This window comes from Salvelinus alpinus, chromosome 18 (assembly GCF_045679555.1).
Source record: "Salvelinus alpinus chromosome 18, SLU_Salpinus.1, whole genome shotgun sequence".
NCBI classification, from domain to species: Eukaryota; Metazoa; Chordata; class Actinopteri; order Salmoniformes; family Salmonidae; genus Salvelinus; species Salvelinus alpinus.
Genome location: NC_092103.1, coordinates 45,359,998 through 45,384,809, shown reverse-complemented (window position 1 = coordinate 45,384,809; position 24,812 = coordinate 45,359,998). Strand labels below are relative to the sequence as shown.

At 43.3% G+C, this 24,812-nt stretch overlaps 2 protein-coding genes across 2 annotated transcripts in view; both read right to left on the bottom strand.

Moving 5' to 3' along the window:
- Positions 1 to 2,584: 2,584 nt before the first annotated feature.
- Positions 2,585 to 10,335, bottom strand: LOC139544397 (protein clarinet-like). Its single transcript, XM_071351436.1, has 2 exons — positions 9,889 to 10,335; positions 2,585 to 7,167 (listed from the first exon to the last, which is right to left on the bottom strand). Exons 1-2 carry the CDS (start codon positions 10,289 to 10,291, stop codon positions 4,490 to 4,492), a joined length of 3,081 nt encoding a protein of 1,026 aa, XP_071207537.1. The 5' UTR covers positions 10,292 to 10,335; the 3' UTR covers positions 2,585 to 4,489.
- A 2,957-nt stretch (positions 10,336 to 13,292) lies between these two features.
- LOC139544396 (E3 ubiquitin-protein ligase rnf213-alpha-like) overlaps positions 13,293 to 24,812 on the bottom strand; it is a 97,074-nt gene continuing 85,554 nt past the window's right edge. Inside the window, exons 67-68 of the mRNA XM_071351435.1 lie at positions 15,597 to 15,775; positions 13,293 to 15,177 (exon numbers count right to left, since the gene is read on the bottom strand). Of these exons, the coding sequence (XP_071207536.1) occupies positions 15,024 to 15,177; positions 15,597 to 15,775 (333 nt within the window). The 3' untranslated portion in view covers positions 13,293 to 15,023. The remainder of the gene's footprint in view (positions 15,178 to 15,596; positions 15,776 to 24,812) is intronic.

Sequence of the window (24,812 nt, the reverse complement as noted above, 5' to 3'; positions counted from 1 at the left end):
CTGGAACTAACAGGACAGCAGTAGCTATAGGTCTAACCTGGAACTAACAGGACAGCAGTAGCTAATATATAGGTCTAACCTGTAAGTATGAGTCCAAAAGACTACTGCATTCCAAGAAAATATGTTCACTGGGTAATAGATAACAACTCTACTCCACCTAAACAACATTTAAGTGTCATATTTAACAAACTTTTTTTTTTTTTTTTTTTTACAAAAAAAGGTTTAAACTCAGTGAGAACCAAAAACAACACGATTAATTGTGATCAAATCAAATGTAAGCAAATAGAAGGGGAAAAAAACGACCAAAGTCAAACCGACGAAAACAAAAAGACAACAACATTTATGATGAACAAACCCTGTTGATAAACATATTACCAAAAGGTTCCAAGGGACTTATTAGTGTAGATGATACTGGTTAGGTTTTTACCATGACAACGTTCATTCAACAGATATACATGTCCTGCTTGTACAGATATGAAAGAGATCCCCCCCCCCCTCCCCAAAAAATAACTCAATATATATATATATTTAAATTTCAGCATCACATAAACTGGTTAATACATAACAGTACATAATTCTACCTGTGATTACTACTGCTATAATGTCACAGCACTAATACTGCTGTAATACCACAGTGGGACACTGGAGGTGCCCCACTGAACAAAAGTGAATAAAGGTGGATTTTTCATTTTCAAGATTATTATCATTCATTGACAATATCGTAGTTGTATAATCGTAGTTGCATAATAGTTATATTGACGGTATATAGACGGTACGTAGATGGTATGTAGCCGTTACGTAGACGGTACATGGACAGTATATTATACATTGTCACTTCCCTATCCTCTGTCCAAGTGTACACTTGTGCTTTTACCGCCCTTGGATTGGTAGAAGCCTGTGCTAGTTTCCACTAGATATCTGACATCAGTCCTTTTCCTTTGGAATCCATGTAGGGAAGTGAACTCTTTAAGAGAAAAATGACAGAGAATGGGAATGCATCTACAGTGGGGAGAACAAGTATTTGATACACTGCCGATTTTGCAGGTTTTCCTACTTACAAAGCATGTAGAGGTCTGTAATTTTTATCATAGGTACACTTCAACTGTGAGAGACGGAATCTAAAACAAAAATCCAGAAAATCACATTCTATGATTTTTAAGTAATTAATTTGCATTTTATTGCATGACATAAGTATTTGATCACCTACCAACCAGTAAGAATTCCGGCTCTCACAGACCTGTTAGTTTTTCTTTAAGAAGCCCTCCTGTTCTCCACTCATTACCTGTATTAACTGCACCTGTTTGAACTCGTTACCTGTATAAAAGACACCTGTCCACACACTCAATCAAACAGACTCCAACCTCTCCACAATGGCCAAGACCAGAGAGCTGTGTAAGGACATCAGGGATAAAATTGTAGACCTGCACAAGGCTGGGATGGGCTACAGGACAATAGGCAAGCAGCTTGGTGAGAAGGCAACAACTGTTGGCGCAATTATTAGAAAATAGAAGAAAATAGAAGAAGTTCAAGATGATGGTCAATCACCCTCGGTCTGGGGCTCCATGCAAGATCTCACCTCGTGGGGCATCAATGATCATGAGGAAGGTGAGGGATCAGCCCAGAACTACACGGCAGGACCTGGTCAATGACCTGAAGAGAGCTGGGACCACAGTCTCAAAGAAAACCATTAGTAACACACTACGCCGTCATGGATTAAAATCCTGCAGCGCACACAAGGTCCCCCTGCTCAAGCAGGCGCATGTCCAGGCCCGTCTGAAGTTTGCCAATGACCATCTGGATGATCCAGAGGAGGAATGGGAGAAGGTCATGTGGTTTGATGATTCAAAAATAGAGCTTTTTGGTCTAAACTCCACTCGCCGTGTTTGGAGGAAGAAGAAGGATGAGTACAACCCCAAGAACACCATCCCAACCGTGAAGCATGGAGGTGGAAACATCATTCTTTGGGGATGCTTTTCTGCAAAGGGGACAGGACGACTGCACCGTATTGAGGGGAGGATGGATGGGGCCATGTATTGCGAGATCTTAGCCAACAACCTCCTTCCCTCAGTAAGAGCATTGATGATGGGTCGTGGCTGGGTCTTCCAGCATGACAACGACCCGAAACACACAGCCAGGGCAACTAAGGAGTGGCTCCGTAAGAAGTATCTCAAGGTCCTGGAGTGGCCTAGCCAGTCTCCAGACCTGAACCCAATAGAAAATCTTTGGAGGGAGCTGAAAGTCCGTATTGCCCAGCGACAGCCCCGAAACCTGAAGGATTTGGAGAAGGTCTGTATGGAGGAGTGGGCCAAAATCCCTGCTGCAGTGTGTGCAAACCTGGTCAAGAACTACAGGAAACGTATGATCTCTGTAATTGCAAACAAAGGATTCTGTACCAAATATTAAGTTCTGCTTTTCTGATGTATCAAATACTTATGTCATGCAATAAAATGCTAATTAATTACTTAAAAATCATACAATGTGATTTTCGGGATTTTTGTTTTAGATTCCGTCTCTCACAGTTGAAGTGTACCTATGATAAAAATTACAGACCTCTACATGCTTTGTAAGTAGGAAAATCGGCAAAATCGGCAGTGTATCAAATACTTGTTCTCCCCACTGTATGTAGGACCCCTAGTCAGTCCCCTATCTATATACATATCTCTATGTAGGACTCCTAGTCAGTCCCCTATCTATATATATATATGTCTATGTAGGACCCCTAGCGACAGTAAAATGTTAAAATGTAAAATGTAATGCTTTCTAAATAGTATGCTAGTATGGAAATGGTAATAGTAGTGCCATTCCCTCCCTATCTATCACTCAGAGGCTGCCCCAGAGGCTTCCCACTGCCCACAGAGGATGCCCCAGAGGCTGCCCCACTGCCCACAGAGGCTGCCCCACTGCCCACAGAGGCTGCCCACAGAGGCTGCCCCAGAGGCTGCTTCTGTGAAATCAAACTGTACACTTAGGAAGCAACACTGATTGACAATACATTTCACATGCTGTTGTGCAAATGGAATAGACAACAGGTGGAAATTATAGGCAATTAGCAAGACACCCCCAATAAAGGAGTGGTTCTGCAGGTGGTGACCACAGACCACTTCTCAGTTCCTATGCTTCCTGGCTGATGTTTTGGTCACTTTTGAATGCTGGCGGTGCTCTCACTCTAGTGGTAGCATGAGACGGAGTCTACAACCCACACAAGTGGCTCAGGTAGTGCAGCTCATCCAGGATGGCACATCAATGCGATCTGTCAGCGTAGTGTCCAGAGCATGGAGGCGCTACCAGGAGACAGGCCAGTACATCAGGAGACGTGGAGGAGGCCGTAGGAGGGCAACAACCCAGCAACAGGACCGCTACCTCCGCATTTGTGCAAGGAGGAGCACTGCCAGAGCCCTGCAAAATGACCTCCAGCAGGCCACAAATGTGCATGTGTCTGCTCAAACGGTCAGAAACAGACTCCATGAGGGTGTTATGAGGGCCCGACGTCCACAGGTGGGGGTTGTGCTTACAGCCCAACACCGTGCAGGACGTTTGGCATTTGCCAGAGAACACCAAGATTGGCAAATTCGCCACTGGCGCCCTGTGCTCTTCACAGATGAAAGCAGGTTCACACTGAGCACATGTGACAGACGTGACAGAGTCTGGAGACGCCGTAGAGAACGTTCTGCTGCCTGCAACATCCTCCAGCATGACCGGTTTGGCGGTGGGTCAGTCATGGTGTGGGGTGGCATTTCTTTGAGGGGCCGCACAGCCTTCCATGTGCTCGCCAGAGGTAGCCTGACTGCCATTAGGTACCGAGATGAGATCCTCAGACCCCTTGTGAGACCATATGCTGGTGCGGTTGGCCCTGGGTTCCTCCTAATGCAAGACAATGCTAGACCTCATGTGGCTGGAGTGTGTCAGCAGTTCCTGCAAGAGGAAGGCATTGATGCTATGGACTGGCCCGCCCGTTCCCCAGACCTGAATCCAATTGAGCACATCTGGGACATCATGTCTCGCTCCATCCACCAACGCCACGTTGCACCACAGACTGTCCAGGAGTTGGCGGATGCTTTAGTCCAGGTCTGGGAGGAGATCCCTCAGGAGACCATCCGCCACCTCATCAGGAGCATGCCCAGGCGTTGTAGGGAGGTCATACAGGCACGTGGAGGCAACACACACTACTGAGCCTCACTTTGACTTGTTTTAAGGACATTACATCAAAGTTGGATCAGCCTGTAGTGTGGTTTTCCACTTTAATTTTGAGTGTGACTCCAAATCCAGACCTCCATGGGTTGATAAATTTGATTTCCATTGATAATTTTTGTGTGATTTTGTTGTCAGCCCATTCAACTATGTAAAGAAAAAAGTATTTAATAAGAATATTCCATTCATTCAGATCTAGGATGTGTTATTTTAGTGTTCCCTTTATTTTTTTGAGCAGTGTATATTTTTTGTGTACAACAGCGTTGTTCCAACCAGCTGGTGCCCAGTAGGAACCTGTCACTCAGAGGCTGCCCCACCACTCGTTGAGATACACCTCTCCACCACCCCAACCTGTCTCCAGGTGTCTATTACCACCCTCCTCCCAGCGTAGAATCTCTCCTTCTTCCACCAGCACCAACTTCCATTCCACCTGCTTCTCCGCGGGGAGGACGACCCAGCTGGCCCAGAACCCGTCTTGGGCTCTCTCCAGCGGAACGAAGCCCGTCCAGCTCCCCAGCTCCTGCTGGTTCCCTGTCACAGCCAGCTCCTGCCAGGGAGACTGGGTGCGGTAGTGAACACAGAACCTCACTCGTACAGTATTGGGTTTGATAGGAAGCACAGCTGCCATCTTCTTATTCCTACGCAGGTCTCCATCTAGCGATACAGGTTTGGTTCCTGTTTCTTTGACCTCCTTGAATGCGGTTGGATCATCTGAATTGTGATGCGTTTCTGTGGGATGATGCTCCGCCTCAGCAGCAGAGCATTCGACGGACGAGTGGCTTATCCTCACCCATGGTGAGTCACTGTTGTCCTCTGTGCCGCTGACTGTCATCCATTCATTATAGTCCATCGTGGCTTCCATTATGTTAATTTCAACTTTCTCATAACTCTCCTCTATCCGTGTCTCATCACTCTGTCTTTTCTTCTCCTCCTCAACACGTGTGTCCTTGCTGTTATTATCAACGATGTCTCCTTTACTCTCAGCCACATGGGTGTCTCTAACATCGGTCGGCTGGCTCAACCCGTCAATGACATATTCCTTCCTCCAAAGATCCTGTACCATAGCTTCCATGTCAAGATCCTCTACCATAGCTTCTTTCATATCGTCTTCCACTGTCCTCTCAGAGACCGATGGCACATGGCTGGTCATGTCTGCGCCTGGGTATTCTACTTCCTGTATCTCTGAATCACACACATGGCCAGTGTCACTCAAGTCCAGATTTTCATCCTGAGGCTCATTGTCAAAGGTAACATGATTGTTTGCCTCAACGTCTGGGCATTCTACTTCCTGTATCTCTGTATCACACACACGGTCAAGTTCTTCAGTCTTAGTGTCAGTCAATATCATGTCAGGTAGATATTCATTGGGATGTTCTGGTTCCTGAGTGTCCCTGACAAAGGCAACCTGGCTGTCCATATAATCACTTGTACATTCTACTTCCTGTATTTCTTCTTCACATAATTTGCCAGGTTGTTGGAGGTCAGTGTCACTCAATATCTCAGTGATGTTTTCACTGGGATGTTCTGGACCTTCAGTGATTACCTCATCTGGATATTCTACTCCCACTTCCTCTCTCTCCACCTCATACACATGTTCCGGTTCTATCCGGTCAGTGTCAGTCAATCTCATCTCAGGGAGATTTTCACTCTCCTGGACTTTGGCAAAAGCAACATGGCTGTGTCTATCATCATCCAGATATTCTACTTCCTCTCGCTCTTTATCCGACACATGTTCAGTGTCAGTCAATGTCATCTCCGGCCTCTCTTCCTGAGGCTCGTTGGAAAAGACAGCATGGCTGGTCATGTCATCATCGGGGTCTTCTACTTCCTGTATCTCTGTATAACACACATGGTCAGGTTCTGTAAGGTCAGAGTCAGTCAATATCATGTCAGGGAGATTTTCATTGAGCTCTTCCAGATCTCTCTGAGGCTTGATGGCAAAGGCATGTGGATGGTTTACCTCGGACTCCTCCTCTGTGCTCTCACATTGACAATCGTCACTCAGTTCAACTTCCTTCAAACCCTCCTCGTCCTGGTTATACACATCGGTATCCTTCTCATGTCCAGATTGATAGTTTATGTCACTGAGGGAATAGTGACTGGTAGAAGCCAGCTCCTCTTGATCCACGGTAAGGTCAGTCTGGGACTCGGCGTCGTCCTGACATAAGCCTTCGTAGAACTGACATAAGCATTCACTGCAATGACACAAGCCTCCACAGACCTGACATAAGCCGTCATAGTGCTGACATATGCCTTCACAGTGCTCTTGAGGTTGAGAGCCGAGGTGAAACTCCTCAACGATCTGCCACTCAGCATATGACTCCCACGTGTAAGGACCATCGCTCTCATTGGTTGTTGTTCGGATCCGTCTAATGGGTTGTAGATCCTCATTGGTTGCTGTTCGGATCCGTCTAATTGGTTCTAGATCCTCATTGGTTAGTGTTCGGACCCGTCTAATGGGTTGTAGATCCTCATTGGTTGCTGTTCGGATCCGTCTAATTGGTTCTAGATCCTCATTGGTTAGTGTTCGGATGCGTCTAATGGGTTGTAGATCCTCATTGGTCCGTGCTCGGATCTGTTTAATGGGTTCTATATCATCAATGGTTATTGTCGGGATCCCCTCAATGGGTTCTACACCCTCATTGGTTGTTGGGATCCCCTCAATGGGTTCTACACCCTCATTGGTTGTTGATGAGATCCCCTCAATGGGTTCTACATCCTCATTGGTTATTGTCGGGATCCCCTCAATGGGTTCTACACCCTCATTGGTTGTTGGGATCCCCTCAATGGGTTTTACACCCTCATTGGTTGTTGCTGAGATCCCCTCAATGGGTTCTACATCCTCATTGGTTATTGTTGGGATCTCCTCAAAGGGTTCTACATTCTCACTGGTTGTTGGAATCCATTCCATTGGCTCTCTCTTCCATTCCTCTCCATCCCAGCTCTCCAGTGTCTCTGGCGCCACTTCTTCACCCTCCTCTGGAAAATAAGCACATTGGAGATCCTATTAAATTACTGGATGGGCCATGTCATAAACCCTCAAAGTTCCAAGGAGGAATCCAAACCAGTCTAATTGGAATTAATAGGTCGTTATCAATAAAACGTCACAATACGGTGCAGAGCTTTCAATTTGGCTGCTGGGATGCAAGGAGACCCCCAGCTCTGCTAAAACCATTGACAACTATGTGCCGTTTTCAAGAGATTGTTAAATAAATGTTATAACTAATTTGTTTTAAAATCGTCACCTCTTTAAGAGCCTAGTGAGAACTACACATTTCATATTAATCATATTATTCCACATTTAGCTCTATCATCAGAGTTATACAGTAACTGCATGCTTTTCATGATCAGTAAAACACCAATTGATCATGTAATTTCAGATACGTGAAGGTAGCATATCCATTTTGGATGTAGCTAGCTAGCTAAGCAAACAACGTGTCATTTAGCTTGCTTCTTCAGACATGACCCTTTTGGAAAGAGCTTGACATGGCCAAGTCCTCGTCCTGGTAAAGTTGTCAGTCGGACTACTGTCACCGCCACTATCGATGGAAAGCAAATCAAACACTATTTGGATATAGCCGTCTAGTTTATCCCCTGAAAGTTAGCTTGTTAACTAGCCATATTGACGTGATCTGTTACCTAGCTAGCCAATTTGATGTGATCCATCAATCAATGTAGCCTATCATGTCTGTCAGCAGCAATCGTGATTAAACACTCTGGAAAAACAAATGTTGAAAAGGGGATGCTAGCTAAATTCGCTAGGTCTACACCTTCATTGGTTGTTGGGATCCCCTCAATGGGTTCTACATAAAAAGTACATTAGGTCTACCTACCATTATACGTTTAGCTAACTGTACAAAGTTTCTACCAGTAGCTAGCAAAGTTAACATTACCAGCTAACTGTACAAAGTTTCTACCAGTAGCTAGCAAAGTTAACATTACCAGCTAACTGTACAAAGTTTCTACCAGTAGCTAGCAAAGTTAACATTACTAGCTAACTGAAGTTTCTACCAGTAGCTAGCAAAGTTAACATTACCAGCTAACTGTACAAAGTTTCTACCAGTAGCTAGCAAAGTTAACATTACCAGCTAACTGTACAAAGTTTCTACCAGTAGCTAGCAAAGTTAACATTACTAGCTAACTGAAGTTTCTACCAGTAGCTAGCAAAGTTAACATTACCAGCTAACTGTACAAAGTTTCTATCAGTAGCTAGCTAAGTTAACATTACCAGCTAACTGTACAAAGTTTCTACCAGTAGCTAGCAAAGTAAACATTACCAGCTAACTGTACAAAGTTTCTACCTGTAGCTAGCAAAGTTAACATTACTAGCTAACTGAAGTTTCTACCTGTAACTAGCAAAGTTAACATTACTAGCTAACTGAAGTTTCTACCAGTAGCTAGCAAAGTTAACATTACTAGCTAACATTAACTGTACATCGGCAAATGCGGCCTTCTGCTGCTTGACAGACAGAGCCCACAAAGGATGGGAAATTAACCTAAACCACTCATACTTGTCAGGTATAGCTCACTTTTATTTTATAAATCACTCAAATATCAAATTAATGGTGGCATATTGAGAGATATTGTGAGGCTACTGTCACATTATCTGAAATGACATGATCAACTGAGGTTTCCTGATCATGAACAGCATGCAGGTCCTTGCTGTAGTGTAGCCTATAACTCTGTTGATGATAGAACCGTCACTCAAACTAGCGGACCAATGGAGACTCGTTGTCTACGCTTCCCTCTAAATCCCGCCCTTCACGGAAAAATAATGCCAAACCTCGCACTCGAAAGGACTGACGGTGAAAACAAAGATACGAGTAGCGTAACCAAAATGTAGTACATGCAGACAAGAGCGTAGGCAAAATGTATTCAATAGGATTGGTTGCTGGGAAAGTTTAACGGGAAACGATGTTTGCATTCGTTTTCAAATATTTTAATAATTTGTCATAGAGTTTTGCTTTGCTCTCGCTTTGATTACAAGTTTTGGGGTTTTGCTTTTGATGTCTTATTTTTGTTTACAATTGTATACATTTTGCTTTCAATTGTTTGGTTTTAATTTCAACATCCATTATTTCACCCGTCCTCGAAACTATGTTTACATTCTCAACTTTATTTTTCATGTTCACGATTTATTTTATTTTGAATTCAATACCATATGGCGTGAAATTGACCCCATACAGAGATCATTATGATTATTTTTGTCTGCCTCTTTAAGGGGAAAGTAATGCAAAAGTAACAAGTAATCACATTACGTTAGAGTGTGTGTAAACGAAAAGTTACTTTACTGATTACAATTTCTGACAGGTAACTAGAAAGTAACCTATCCGACCCAGCAAACATATCTAATAGCTACTGTAATATCTAAAGCATTATACAGACAATTAAACTAGGGAATTTTGTTAGAGACAACTGATATTTGTTTTTCACTTAAGCAAAGGGCTTCATTGATATAACAATGTATATTTCCAATCTCCTGCGCGCTCACACAGCTGACGGCTTCAAGGAGACCTGCGCACACGTGTTTGTAGACATGACTGTAGTAGGCTTCCTTTTCTATTATCATGGCGGATCTCTGATATAGCGCAAAACATAACAAGCGTAGGCGGCAATTATGCTGCATATGGGCCACGTTCGACTTCATTAAAATCCTAGGACCGATCAGTGAAGAATGAACACTAATAAATGTTGATTTACCTGTTGACTCGACACAGGATAGTATTTTTTCTTCGTTTCTCGTCTCATTTTCGTCCTTTTCAGTTTCCAAAATAGTGTCGTCATCAACCTTCCTTCTTCTTTTACCTCTCTCTGTCTGTATATATCTGTATATGATGAGTGCAGCCCATACAGACATCATGGCAATAATAGCCAACACCACTGCAATCATACAATCATTCATACAATACAACGCAGTTAAATCCCCTGCACGTCTTTCAAAAACGACGGTTTTACTTTTCTTGATCGTCATTTTTTTTGCAGCCTCTGTCACGGATAGGAAAGAGCGAATATCGGCTATGGACGCGGGTTCCAACAAGCGTGCGCTGTGTGTGTTTCTCCACCACCCGCGTTCAAATGACCTCTTGTTGCGGCACGCACACATATATCAGATCTGGAATCAAGTGAGCCCACTGCCAATACGCTGACTGGGTCCCGGTATGCATGCACGGTGACGGTACAAGGTGTTGAAAGAATCAAGCAGACTCAGATAAAAGCAGCTCCTCAGTTAGCCTATGTTTTAAACCAAATGATAAAACGTGACTCCGACAACAATATAATAAATTGCATAATGATTGTGTGCTGCATTGATTATGATCTATGGAAATTAATGCTTTGTGATACACATTTTGCTGATTAAAAATAAAACAATCTTAGACTGGCTCACACGTAGGCCTAGTAATGGTTGTGTCTGGTGCTGGAGTTTTTTTTATTTAACTAGGCAAGTCAGTTAAGAACAAATTCTTATTTACAATGATGGCCTACCAAAAGGCAAATGCAATTGGCAAATGACCTCCTGTGGGGACAGGGGGCTGGGATAAAAAAAAAAAAAATACATTACAAAACACACATCACGACAAGAGAGACAACACTACATAAAACTGAAAAGATGAGCGACCCAGGGATGTGTGTGTTTTGGGGACTTTTAACAGAATGTGACTGGCAGAACGGGTGTTGTATGTGGAGGATGAGGGCTGCAGTAGATATCTCAGATGGGGGGGGAGTGAGGCCTAAGAGGGTTTTATAAATAAGCATCAACCAGTAGGTGATTGCGACGGGTATACAGAGATGACCAGTTTACAGAGGAGTACAGAGTGCTGTGATGTGTCCTATAAAGGGCATTGGTGGCAAATCTGATGGCCGAATGGTAAAGAACATTTAGCCGCTCGAGAGCACCCTTACCTGCTGATCTATAACTTACGTAGGCTGGTCCTCTGAATCAGGGTTAGTTTGGCAGCTGGGGTGAAAGAGGAGCGATTACGATAGAGGAAACCAAGTCTAGAGGACAGAGTACTGTCTAGCCATACTCCCAAGTACTTGTATGAGGTGTAGTGGTGGTGTCTGATTCTGTAAAAAGGCTTTATTAGTGTGTGAGTAGTATGGGAATTGGTTTTGAATAATCCAGTTTGATTGGAAGCTTATTATTTGACATGGCCATGTATTTCAACAGAATAAATTTCTTTCCAGCCTCAGAATGACTGATGTTGTCAATGAAAAGTACATATTTGCTGCCAACTAGTGGTATAAAGGCATACATCCCACAATTCATGTACTATTAGGCTACTGAAATGTAAATGGTTTGATCAAGAAGTAAATCCTTGACCGGAAAGTCCTTGATCAGATTAGGCCATTCACGCTTCGATCACATCGAGAGTTTCATGCATTTTGGTACATCAGAATTACATTCATTTCCAATGAAACGTTGCAGACGACAGTTGCAGTGCGTTCTGTGTGGTGCATACGTTCGATTTATCGAACGTATACGTCAAACTGTATGTGTCGACGGCTTGACAGAAACGGTAGCAGAACGTGAATGTTGAACTTTTGTTGCATGCATATCCAGATTATGCTGCGTGGTATTTTGCGCAGTTCTCTGTCGGTGTGTTCGAAGCGTCATAAGTGCAACAGTCTATTCATTTGTTGAACTGCATTCTTTTACACTCTTAACTTGTTGCGTCAGTATCATGTGATAAAAAGACAAGAGTTTCTGTTTACTGGTGGTAGCTTTGTGCTTGATATATATCACTCTCTGGCACATCCGGATTACTCTTGATTCGTCATTGTTGATGTTTAGGGCAGGGACATGGTCCTCTGTTAAAAAGCAGACTTGTTACCATAATCAACATCCTCAATTCACTGTAAGGTCTACTACACCTGTTGTATTCGGAGCATGTGACAAATAACATTTCATTATATTATTTGAGAATGGTTTTACATTTGTGCAGTTCCAAAATATGTGTGTTCTCAGTCAACTTACCTGGTAAAATAAGGGTTACATTTTTATTTATTTTTTTAAATAAAGTGAGCTTGATTCCAAAACACAGGTAAAAGGGGAGAGTATATTACATAGCAGAATGTCAGGAACATTGACAATTGTGGGCTTTCATTATTAACTATTCGTCCATCAATCAAATTTCAAAAAGGCCTACAAGAAAGAACCCAGTTACAAGAAAGTATGGCAAAATATGCTGTTTAATGAAAGGCCAATTGCACATTATATACCACTTTGAAACCGAACCCTCAATTAAGCCATAATGCATGAGGGGGTGTGGTATATGGCCAATATACTACGGGCTAAGGGTTATTTTTAAGCACGACACAACGTGGAGTACCTGGATACAGCCCTTAGTCGTGGTATATTGGCCATATATCACAAACCCCCGTAGGTGCCTTATTGCTATTATAAACTGGTTACCAACGTAATTAGAGCAGTAAAAATGTAATGTTTTGTCATACCCGTGGTATACGGTCTGATATACCACGGCTGTCAGTAAATCAGCATTCAAATCAAATTCAAATCAAATTTATTTATATAGCCCTTCGTACATCAGCTGATCTCAAAGTGCTGTACAGAAACCCAGCCTAAAACCCCAAACAGCAAGCAATGCAGGTGTAGAAGCACGGTGGCTAGGAAAAACTCCCTAGAAAGGCCAAAACCTAGGAAGAAACATAGAGAGGAACCAGGCTATGAGGGGTGGCCAGTCCTCTTCAGGGCTCGAACCACCCAGTTTATAGTCTGTATTAGGACAGTGAAGCTAATCTTTTTTATTGTTGTTCTCAACTATGGAGTGATGATGGCCTATGGTCTTCATGGGTCTCTGGGTCTAATGCTGTGTTCACCTGCTAGTCAGACCTAGGAGACTGTGACATTTCCAACACAGAAACTTGTGGTAGAAACATGAGCTCTGAGTTCCCCCACTTGAAAGTACCAGAATCCATCAATAGGAGGCACTACGCAAATAAATTATGTTAATTCTAACTCTGAGGTTCCCGATAGCACTTGAACGCGGCATATGTTAGTGACGGAGTAAAATATCCCCCCCCCCCCAAAAAAAAACACACACACACACACACACACACACACACACACACACACACACACACACTCGATAGCACAATTATTTTTTGTTTCAATCATTGTTTTAATAAGCACAATAACATTTTTCACAAACCAATTTCATCCTTGAGATTCATGATCAATGCCCAACTGCAATATAAAATAACTTCCAAATGAACAAATTGACAATTTACTATACTTCAAGTCTAGACTTGGGCCTAGATTTAAATCAGATCTACATTAAACTGCATAGCATATCATCTAGATTTAATCAGATCTACATTAAACTGCATAGCATATCATCTAGATTTAATCAGATCTACATTAAACTGCATAGCATATCTAGATTTAATCAGATCTACATTAAACTGCATAGCATATCATCTAGATTTAATCAGATCTACATTAAACTGCATAGCATATCTAGATTTAATCAGATCTACATTAAACTGCATAGCATATCATCTAGATTTAATCAGATCTACATTAAACTGCATAGCATATCATCTAGATTTAATCAGATCTACATTAAACTGCATAGCATATCATCTAGATTTAATCAGATCTACATTAAACTGCATAGCATATCATCTAGATTTAATCAGATCTACATTAAACTGCATAGCATATCATCTAGATTTAATCAGATCTACATTAAACTGCATAGCATATCATTGCGATGTCGGAGGTGTAACTGGTATATGTTTTGTTGCTGACATTTTACCATAGTAAGTTAGAGGACTCTAAATGGATATAACCCTTTTTAGCATTGATATTTAAGGCTTCCACAATTTTTAAATAGTCAACTGGAATAACACACATAATTTAGTTTAAGACTTCAGCACTGCTGGTGCCAGTAAACCACCAATATTTGTATATATATATATATTTTTTTTTTAAACACAAAAAAAGAAGAAAATTGACTACTTAAAAATTGGAGATAGCCTCAATGGCACTGCTCATTCTGTTACAGACACTACAATGGCACAAATACAAAGATGAGTCCTCTATCTAACTCTATGCATTTTCTTTACTACATATTTTCACAACTCTTCACTGACAATGTTCCCGATTCTTGTGTTTAATGTACTTATTACACATTTAAAAGCTAGTGATGTGTCAGAAACTATGATGACAGTAGGCCTAACCAACCTGCATTTAATTGAAGTTAAAGTAAATCTAATAAAAGTAATTATTCCCCCAATCTTTTTTTTTTTTTTTAACATAAAATCAAAAAATGTAAAAGGCCTGGAATGCCATCATCTCTTCTTCCATTGTCAGAACCTTGACATAACTAGAGTCTCAGCATTTTGGAGGCATGAAGAAAAGCGAGTACGAGTGGTCGATAGCTGTAAATAAACGAACATAACTCTGGCTAGCTAACCAACTTACGGCGAAACAAAATTCAGGTATTCAACTTCACTTTGCTATTGCTCTTATCCTTTCCTAGTAACTGCAGCTTTTTAAAAAAGGTATATCTTTTTTTTTTTTTTAAATCATTTAAAAAAATACGTTTTATTAGATAGAGGAGAGACAGTGGGAAAGATAGTATAGAGAGTTTTTTGCTGAGATATCATTGTGCCGGATTGGAACCCATGTTGCAGAGGTATATGTGTTCTGGAGGCAGCCGGTTAGACCGCTAGGAGACAGTAACTCCAGCGTTGTACCTTCCTTCACTGACGACGAGGGGGCTCCCAGATGTGTTTACATTTGCGGGGTTTATTTTCCTTCTTCTCCATTGCATATTAAATCAATGAGCGTTGAGTGTGAGAGGTTGGAGCTACCTCTGACTTCTCTCCCGTTTCAATGCCACCGCGAACTTCCAGGCTTCGATGTACTGAGACAGTTCGATCTCTTCAGGGAAGAACTCCTCGACATCAGGTGGCATGTCCAGGTTCTTACGTTCCATGTAGGCCACCAGTGTGTCTTTCAGACTAGAAGAGAAAGGCAATACAATGGACATGTGAGGTTCACAGAACTAGTTGAATGATTTTTACTGGTTAAGATGGACATTTATTTATTTTTATTTTTAAATTATTTTTTTGCTTTTGAAGGGATAAGAAGTGCACCAGAAAGGTATTTTGAAGTTCAGGGAAACATCAGGGAAGATCATCAATGATCTGTGTAGAAAATAAGTTCCCCATTGCACTTCATTCATTTCCCCCCACTGTGCTAAAATGTGTCCATGTGGACGTCGTTTCCAGAGGGTTAAGTGCTACACATGAAACATTTTAATGTTCAGCATTCTATACAAATTGCAAGTACAAACCCCTTGCTTGTTGGGCCTTTACTAACACGTGTGTGTGTGTGTGTGTGTGTGTGTGTGTGTGTGTCCTGCAGGCTGTAGCCTTACCCCCAGTCAGGCCTGTAGGTGTCAGATGCGTGGAGACCCTTCAGGACCAGTATCAGGAACTCGTGCATCTCCAGCAGGATGGAATCAGCGCCGGTTTTATTAAAGAACCCAGTGAGGAGCCTGGACTCCTCCTCTCCCAGGGCCTTCCTGTACTCTTCTGAGATCCCTTCAAATGGGTCCTTAGGACAGGTAGGGCAAGAGAGAGAGAGTCAACCCCTAACAGGTAGGGTAAGAGAGAGAGAGAGAGTCAACCCCTAACAGGTAGGGTAAGAGAGAGAGAGAGAGTCAACCCCTAACAGGTAGGGTAAGAGAGAGAGAGTCAACCCCTAACAGGTAGGGTAAGAGAGAGAGAGAGAGTCAACCCCTAACAGGTAGGGTAAGAGAGAGAGAGAGAGAGAGTCAACCCCTAACAGGTAGGGTAAGAGAGAGAGAGAGAGAGAGAGTCAACCCCTAACAGGTAGGGTAAGAGAGAGAGAGAGAGAGAGTCAACCCCTAACAGGTAGGGTAAGAGAGAGAGAGAGAGTCAACCCCTAACAGGTAGGGTAAGAGAGAGAGAGAGAGTCAATCCCTAACAGGTAGGGTAAGAGAGAGAGAGAGAGTCAACCCCTAACAGGTAGGGCAAGAGAGAGAGAGAGAGAATCAACCCCTAACAGGTAGGGTAAGAGAGAGAGTCAACCCCTAACAGGTAGGGTAAGAGAGAGAGAGAGTCAACCCCTAACAGGTAGGGTAAGAGAGAGAGTCAACCACAACAGGTAGGGTAAGAGAGAGAGTCAACCCCTAACAGGTAGGGTAAGAGAGAGAGAGAGAGTCAACCCCTAACAGGTAGGGTAAGAGAGAGAGAGAGAGTCAACCCCTAACAGGTAGGGTAAGAGAGAGAGAGAGAGTCAACCCCTAACAGGTAGGGTAAGAGAGAGAGTTAACCCCTAACAGGTAGGGTAAGAGAGAGAGAGAGAGTCAACCCCTAACAGGTAGGGTAAGAGAGAGAGAGAGAGAGAGTCAACCCCTAACAGGTAGGGTAAGAGAGAGAGAGAGAGAGAGTCAACCCCTAACAGGTAGGGTAAGAGAGAGAGAGAGAGAGAGTCAACCCCTAACAGGTAGGGTAAGAGAGAGAGAGAGAGAGAGTCAACCCCTAACAGGTAGGGTAAGAGAGAGAGAGAGAGTCAACCCCTAACAGGTAGGGTAAGAGAGAGAGAGAGAGTCAACCCCTAACAGGTAGGGCAAGAGAGAGAGAGAGAGAGTCAACCCCTAACAGGTAGGGTAAGAGAGAGAGTCAACCCCTAACAGGTAGGGTAAGAGAGAGAGAGAGTCAACCCCTAACAGGTAGGGTAAGAGAGAGAGTCAACCCCTAACAGGTAGGGTAAGAGAGAGAGTCAACCCCTAACAGGTAGGGTAAGAGAGAGAGTCAACCCCTAACAGGTAGGGTAAGAGAGAGAGAGAGAGAGAGAGAGAGAGAGTCAACCCCTAACAGGTAGGGTAAGAGAGAGAGAGAGAGTCAACCCCTAACAGGTAGGGTAAGAGAGAGAGAGAGAGTCAACCCCTAACAGGTAGGGTAAGAGAGAGAGAGAGAGTCAACCCCTAACAGGTAGGGTAAGAGAGAGAGAGAGTCAACCCCTAACAGGTAGGGTAAGAGAGAGAGAGAGTCAACCCCTAACAGGTAGGGTAAGAGAGAGAGAGAGTCAACCCCTAACAGGTAGGGTAAGAGAGAGAGAGAGAGTCAACCCCTAACAGGTAGGGTAAGAGAGAGAGAGAGAGTCAACCCCTAACAGGTAGGGTAAGAGAGAGAGAGAGAGTCAACCCCTAACAGGTAGGGTAAGAGAAAGAGAGAGAGTCAACCCCTAACAGGTAGGGTAAGAGAGAGAGAGAGAGTTAACCCCTAACAGGTAGGGTAAGAGAGAGAGAGACAACCCCTAACAGGTAGGGTAAGAGAGAGAGAGAGAGTCAACCCCTAACAGGTAGGGTAAGAGAGAGAGAGAGAGTCAACCCCTAACAGGTAGGGTAAGAGAGAGAGAGAGAGTCAACCCCTAACAGGTAGGGTAAGAGAGAGAGAGAGAGTCAACCCCTAACAGGTAGGGTAAGAGAGAGAGAGAGAGTTAACCCCTAACAGGTAGGGTAAGAGAGAGAGAGAGAGTCAACCCCTAACAGGTAGGGTAAGAGAGAGAGAGAGAGTCAACCCCTAACAGGTAGAGAGAGAGAGAGAGAGAGTCATGCTCAACATGAGCTCCTGATATATTTGATTTTTTTTGGTTTTTAGAATGAGATAAACACTCTAATCGAAGAAGAATTCCAGACAAGAAGTGATGAACAACAACTCTATACATTCAGAATAGAAAAAAAAGTAACTTGGCGCCTCAAGTTAAGAAGTTTTGAGTCTAGCTAGCTAGCTACACAACAAAGACCCAGCCAGCAGACTAACAAGCTAGCCATAAGAAACGAACTAGAACAAAACTAGCAAGGTCAGTTAATACAACTACATCAAACGACCAAACTGAGTGAGTAAACCAAAAAGGAGCACGGACTAACTGTAAACATATCTTCAGTCTTTTGTGTGAGGATTTTTCACTATATTTGCTGTTTTTTGAAAGTAGCGCGAACAGCAGACGAACAAATCGGTTGCCATGGCAACGGGGCAGCAGAACAGCGCAGCAGTAGCGGTAGTAGCAGAGCGCACAGACACCATGTCCCCACTCCCCCTCAGTGCAGAATCCATTCTCTACCCAAAAAAGGTAAAAAATGACACAATGAGGAAAGCTTTCAAACAGAAACTACTAGAGAAGAGGCCAGAAACCCTTTTTGCAGACCTCTACAAAAACGGTGACGTGAGTAATCTCATCTTCCTCACTGACCAGCCAAATGCATGGCGCTCAGCAGTCTGCTCTCACTACCCATGCATAAAGAAAGAGGGAATCTGTAATGGGTGGAAGCTGAAAATCAAAGAGACAGACGACCCTGACAGCACCATGATAACAATCAACCTCTACAAGACTGGGACTGTCATGGTGCAAGGTAACATCAGGCTGTTTGAAACAGACTTTCAGACCATTAAGGAGAGAGCGGAGAGAGAGAAGGACACCACCAGTGACATGCCCTCCCACAACACAAACTCCACCCTCACCCCTACCCTCCCCACCCAAAAAGGCACATCCAGCACCTCTCTTTCCACCATAGTGGAGGACACGCCCCAGGAGGAGAGCGACCCCCTCAGTGCAGAGCAGGCTCAGGCCCTCCTCACCACCATGGCTGCCATGAGGGATGAGTTCACCAAACTGGAGGGGGAGGTGGTCCTGCTCAGGGAGAGCGTGAGCAAACAGCAACCAGACAACCACACCTTAGAGGAGCTCCTAACCAAGGTGAGGACAGAGCAGGACAGCAGCCTTGCAACACAGCTGAAAGAGGTTCAGCAAGAGAGAGACGGACTCAAGAGAGAGCTGGCTGATCTAACAAAGGAGGTGAGAGAGCTCCAAAAAGACAGGCAGAGCAGCAATAAGGAGCTGACCGCACTAAGAGAGGAGCTGCAGGAGAGAAAGAGAGCAGAGGACAGGCTGCAGGAGCAGATAGATCACCACCCTATGACCTGCCCTCACACAGCAGAGGAGCCCAGCTCAACCAGCCAGACTTCCCCAGCCCTGGTTGCTGCACCCCTCCTCCCCAACCCACAGAACAGCCTCCCACTGACAGTGGCACCCACACAGACCAGCCACACCCCAGCTCCAACACCCACCAGCCCCCCCTCTGCCCCCCCCAGTCCAGAAGAAACACTGGCTGACATCGTCCTGTTAATGGACTCAAATGGGAAGTATGTTCAGGAGAAGAAACTTTTCCCTAGACACAAAACGAGAAAGGTGTGGTGCCCAACAACGCAAAGTGCCATGGAGCTGCTTGATAAGAACCATCTCGGGTCGCCAAGCCACATAATCATACATACCGGAAGCAACGACCTGCGTGCTCAGCAGGAGAGGGTGGCGACTTCACTACGGGGAGTGATTGAGAAGGCCTCCGCAATCTTCCCCAACTCAAGAATCATAGTGTCAACCCTTCTACAGAGGAGGGACTTCCACCCTGCCACAATCCAAAGAATAAACGCCAGCCTATCCCGGGACTGTGCCCTGCGACCCAATGTACACCTGGCCCACCATCCCACCCTCGATCTGGACTGTCTCTATGACCATGTTCACCTGTACAGGGAGACAGTCCCCATCCTTGCCAAGACTCTCAAGGACGTCGCTCTAAACCGCAGCCCGACCTCTCCACCCAGGAACAGCGGAGCAATCTCCACCCCGCCGAGATCACCGAGACAACATCCCGGACCAGCACCCTGGACCCCCCAGCCACGACCACAGCACCACCAACCTCAATGCCCACCACAGCCAGCGCAGCACAGACCACCCCAGCCCAGCTTCAGAGCCACCCAGATGAGGCCTACCACCCCCCTCCTCTCCACCGCAGACCCACACCTGGAGGAGCCACAGCCCAGCAGGCAGAGCTACGCACAGGCTGTGAGAGGAGCAACTGGCCCAGCCCCCACCAACCAAATGAGTGACATTAAACAAATGCTGAGTCTACTATGCTCACATGTGATGGGCCGAGGGTCATGGTAAGATGAGCACAAGAACTCCACCATTCTCACACTACATCCACCCAAGTGGCATGACACAAATTCTATCTTAAATGATAAACAAATCACATTTGCAAAATAAGAGTTTACTTTAATTGAAAAATCCTATTTTAATGGTTCTTCTTGGATTGTGAGTGTTTGTCTCATTTTGAAAGGTAAAGAAAAGAGAAAAAAAAAAGTTATGAAGTCTTTTTACGTTGCATGTTGGAATATACAAGGATTGAAGTCCTCTGCTTTTGGGCTAAAGAGCAGAAACCCAGACTTCCTGAAAGAAATTGATGATGTTGATATTTTAGTACTACAGGAAACATGGTGCAGAGGTGATGTTTCCACTGGCTGTCCACTAGGTTATAGGGAGATAATCATACCATCCACTAAATTAAAAGGAATCAAACAGGGCAGAGACTCAGGGGGAATGCTAATATGGTATAAATCTGAACTAATTAATTCAATCGAATTGATCAAAACAGGAGAATTCTTTATCTGGTTAAAAATCAACAAGGAGGCTATCTTGACAGATAAAAACGTCTTCCTCTGTGCCACATACATTCCCCCCTCAGAGTCACCCTACTTCAACGAAGAGAGCTTCTCCATTCTAGAGGGAGAGATTAGTCACTTTCAGGCCCAAGGCAACGTACTGGTCTGTGGAGACCTGAATGCTAGAATAGCAGAAGAACAAGACACTATTAACAGTCATGGGGATAAACACCTACCAGGAAGCAATAACCTTTCCCTCCCCACATACCCCCACAGAAACAACTATGACAAAGTGAAAAACAAAAATGGATTACAGCTCCTGAGGCTCTGTCGAACACTGGGTCTGTACATAGTCAATGGCAGGCTGAGAGGAGACTCTTTTGGTAGGTACACCTACAGCTCATCCCTTGGCAGCAGCACTGTAGACTACTTCCTCACCGACCTAAACCCAGAGTCTCTCAGAGCCTTCACAGTCAGCCCACTAACACCTCTCTCAGACCACAGTAAAATCACAGTGTATCTGAGAAGAGCAGAACCCAACCATGAAGCATCATGGCCCAATAAATTACATGGTACTAAACAAGCCTATAGATGGAGTGCAAACAGTACAGACATCTACCAAAAAGCAATTAGTAGCCAAAAAATACAATCTCTCCTGGACAACTTTTTAGCCTTAACATTCTCCTTCAGCAATGAAGGTGTAAATTTGGCCGTTAGGAACATAAACTTTATATTTGACAAATTAGCCTCCTTGGCTAATCTAAAGAAGCATAAGAGCAAACCAAAAATAACAGATAATGAAAAATGGTTTGATAATGATTGCAAAAATCTAAGAAAGTCATTGAGAAATATATCTAATCAAAAACACAGAGAACCAGACAACAAAAATATACGCCTTCAATATGGGGAAACACTGAAGCAATACAAACGCACCCTAAGAACAAAAAAGGAACAGCACATTAGAAATCAGCTGGATGGAATTGAGGAATCCATAGAATCAAACCACTTCTGGGAGAATTGGAATAAATTAAACAAACCTCATCATGAGGAGTTGGCTATCCAAAATGGGGATATGTGGAGAAATCACTTTGCAAACCTCTACAGCAATATAACAAAGAGCCCAGAACAAAAAGATATACAAGAAAAATTACAAATCCTTGAATTAGCAGTCAAAGACTATCAGAATCCTGTGGATACCCCAATTACAGAAGAAGAATTATTGGAAAAAATATGCAATCTCCAACCCAAAAAGGCCTGTGGTGCTGATGGGATTTTAAATGAAATGATCAAATATACAGACCACAAATTCAAATTGGCTATACTCAAACTCTTCAACATTATCCTCACTGCAGGTATTTTCCCCGATATTTGGAACCAGGGACTGATCACACCAATCTATAAAAATGGAGACAAATTTGACCCAAATAATTACAGAGGAATATGCGTTAACAGCAACTTGGGGAAAATTCTCTGCAGTATTATAAATAGCAGACTACATCATTTCCTTGACGAACACAACGTCCTGAGCAGAAGCCAGATTGGATTTCTAAAAAATTATCGTACAACAGACCACATTTACACCCTCCACACTCTAATTGATAAACAAGTTAACCAAAACAAAGGCAAAATCTACTCGTGTTTCGTAGATTTCAAGAAAGCATTTGATTCAATTTGGCACGAAGGTCTTTTTTATAAACTAATAGAAAGTGGTATTGGAGGGAAAACATATGATTTTATTAAATCAATGTACACTAAAAACAAATGTGCGGTTAAAATTGGCAACAAGCAAACAGACTTCTTCTCTCAGGGGCGGGGAGTGAAACAGGGCTGCCCAATAAGTCCAACATTATTTAACATCTACATGAATGAATTGGCAAAAACATTAGAAGAATCGACAGCACCTGGTATCACCCTACACAACACTGAAATCAAGTGTCTGCTGTACGCAGATGACCTGGTGCTGCTGTCTCCCACTAAAGAGGGGTTACAGCAACACCTAGATCATCTTCACAGGTTCTGTCAGACTTGGGCTCTGACCGTTAACCTAAAAAAAACAAATATAATGATATTCCAAAAAAGGTCCGGAAATAAGGATGACAAATATAAATTCTATTTGGACACAGTTCTATTAGAACACACCAAAAACTACACATATCTAGGACTAAATATCAGCAACACAGGTAGCTTTCACATGGCTGTGAATGAGCTGAGAGACAAAGCAAGAAGAGCATTCTATGCCATTAAAAGGAACATCAAAATTGAAATTCCAATTAGAATCTGGCTCAAAATTTTTCAATCAGTTATAGAACCAATTGCTCTATATGGCAGTGAAGTATGGGGTCCACTCTCTAATAATGAATTTACTAAATGGGACAAACATCCAATTGAAGTATTGCATGCAGAGTTTTGCAAGACTGTATTGCAAGTACAAAGAAAAACTCCAAATAACGCATGTAGGGCAGAATTGGGCCAATATCCCCTCCTCATTCGAATAGAAAAAAGAGCCATCAAATTTTACAACCATCTAAAAACAAGTGACCCTAAAACATTCCATCACACAGCTCTACAATGTCAAGAGATGAAACCAGAGAAGAGTCCCCTCAGCCAGCTGGTTCTGAGGCTCAGTTCACCAACCCAAACCAACCCCATAGAGCCTCGGGACAGCCCTCAGAAAATCTGGCCCAACCAAATCATCACAAAACAAAAAGAAAAATATATAACCTATTGGAAAGACACCACAAAAAATCAAAGTAAACTTCAATGCTATTTGGCTCTAAACAGACAGTACATGGTGGCAGACTATCTGACCACTGTGACTGATAGAAAACTGAGGAAAACATTGACTAGGTACAGACTCAGTGAGCACAGTCTGGCTATAGAGACCGGTCGTCACAGACAAACCTGGCTGCCCAGGGAGGACAGGCTGTGCTCACTCTGCTCCAGGGGAGAGGTAGAGACAGAAGTGCATTTCCTACTACACTGTGACAAATACTCAGACCTAAGAGCATATTTCTTTCCCAAAATTATAATTCAATACAAAGAATTTGAAACTATAAAAGATGAAGAAAAATTCAAATATTTGTTGGGTGAAAAGCCAAAATGTGCAGTTTTGGCAGCCAAATATGTGTCCTCCTGCCACAGCCTGAGGGACAGCCAGTGAAAAATGCAAAGTAATGTTGATAATATTTCCCATTTAGCTTAGTTTTGTTTTGTCTTTCGTACCAGGTCATGTGTCTTCTCAGTCATGTTGACACTGGTCTACTACTGTTGCTTTAATGTATTGTTGTTCTGATTAATATTGTTGTTGTAGCTGTTATTAATGGTAATCCCATGTCCACTACTACTATTATTATTACTGTTAGTCCCACCATTTATTTATATATAAATATATATATATTTTGTGTATATATATACATATATATTTTATTTAAATTTTTCGATATGTATACTTTGACAATGTAAGTAATAATAACTTGCCATGTCAATAAAGTCAATTGAATTGAAATTGAATTGAATTGAGAGAGAGAGAGTCAACCCCTAACAGGTAGGGTAAGAGAGAGAGAGAGAGAGAGAGAGAGAGAGAGAGAGAGAGAGAGAGTCAACCCCTAACAGGTAGGGTAAGAGAGAGAGAGAGAGAGAGAGAGAGAGTCAACCCCTAACAGGTAGGGTAAGAGAGAGAGAGAGTCAACCCCTAACAGGTAGGGTAAGAGAGAGAGAGAGAGTCAACCCCTAACAGGTAGGGTAAGAGAGAGAGAGAGAGTCAACCCCTAACAGGTAGGGTAAGAGAGAGAGAGAGAGTCAACCCCTAACAGGTAGGGTAAGAGAGAGAGTCAACCCCTAACAGGTAGGGTAAGAGAGAGAGAGAGAGTCAACCCCTAACAGGTAGGGTAAGAGAGAGAGCGAAAGTTAACCCCTAACAGGTAGGGTAAGAGAGAGAGAGAGAGTCAACCCCTAACAGGTAGGGTAAGAGAGAGAGAGTCAACCCCTAACAGGTAGGGTAAGAGAGAGAGAGAGAGTCAACCCCTAACAGGTAGGGTAAGAGAGAGAGTCAACCCCTAACAGGTAGGGTAAGAGAGAGAGAGAGAGTCAACCCCTAACAGGTAGGGTAAGAGAGAGAGTTAACCCCT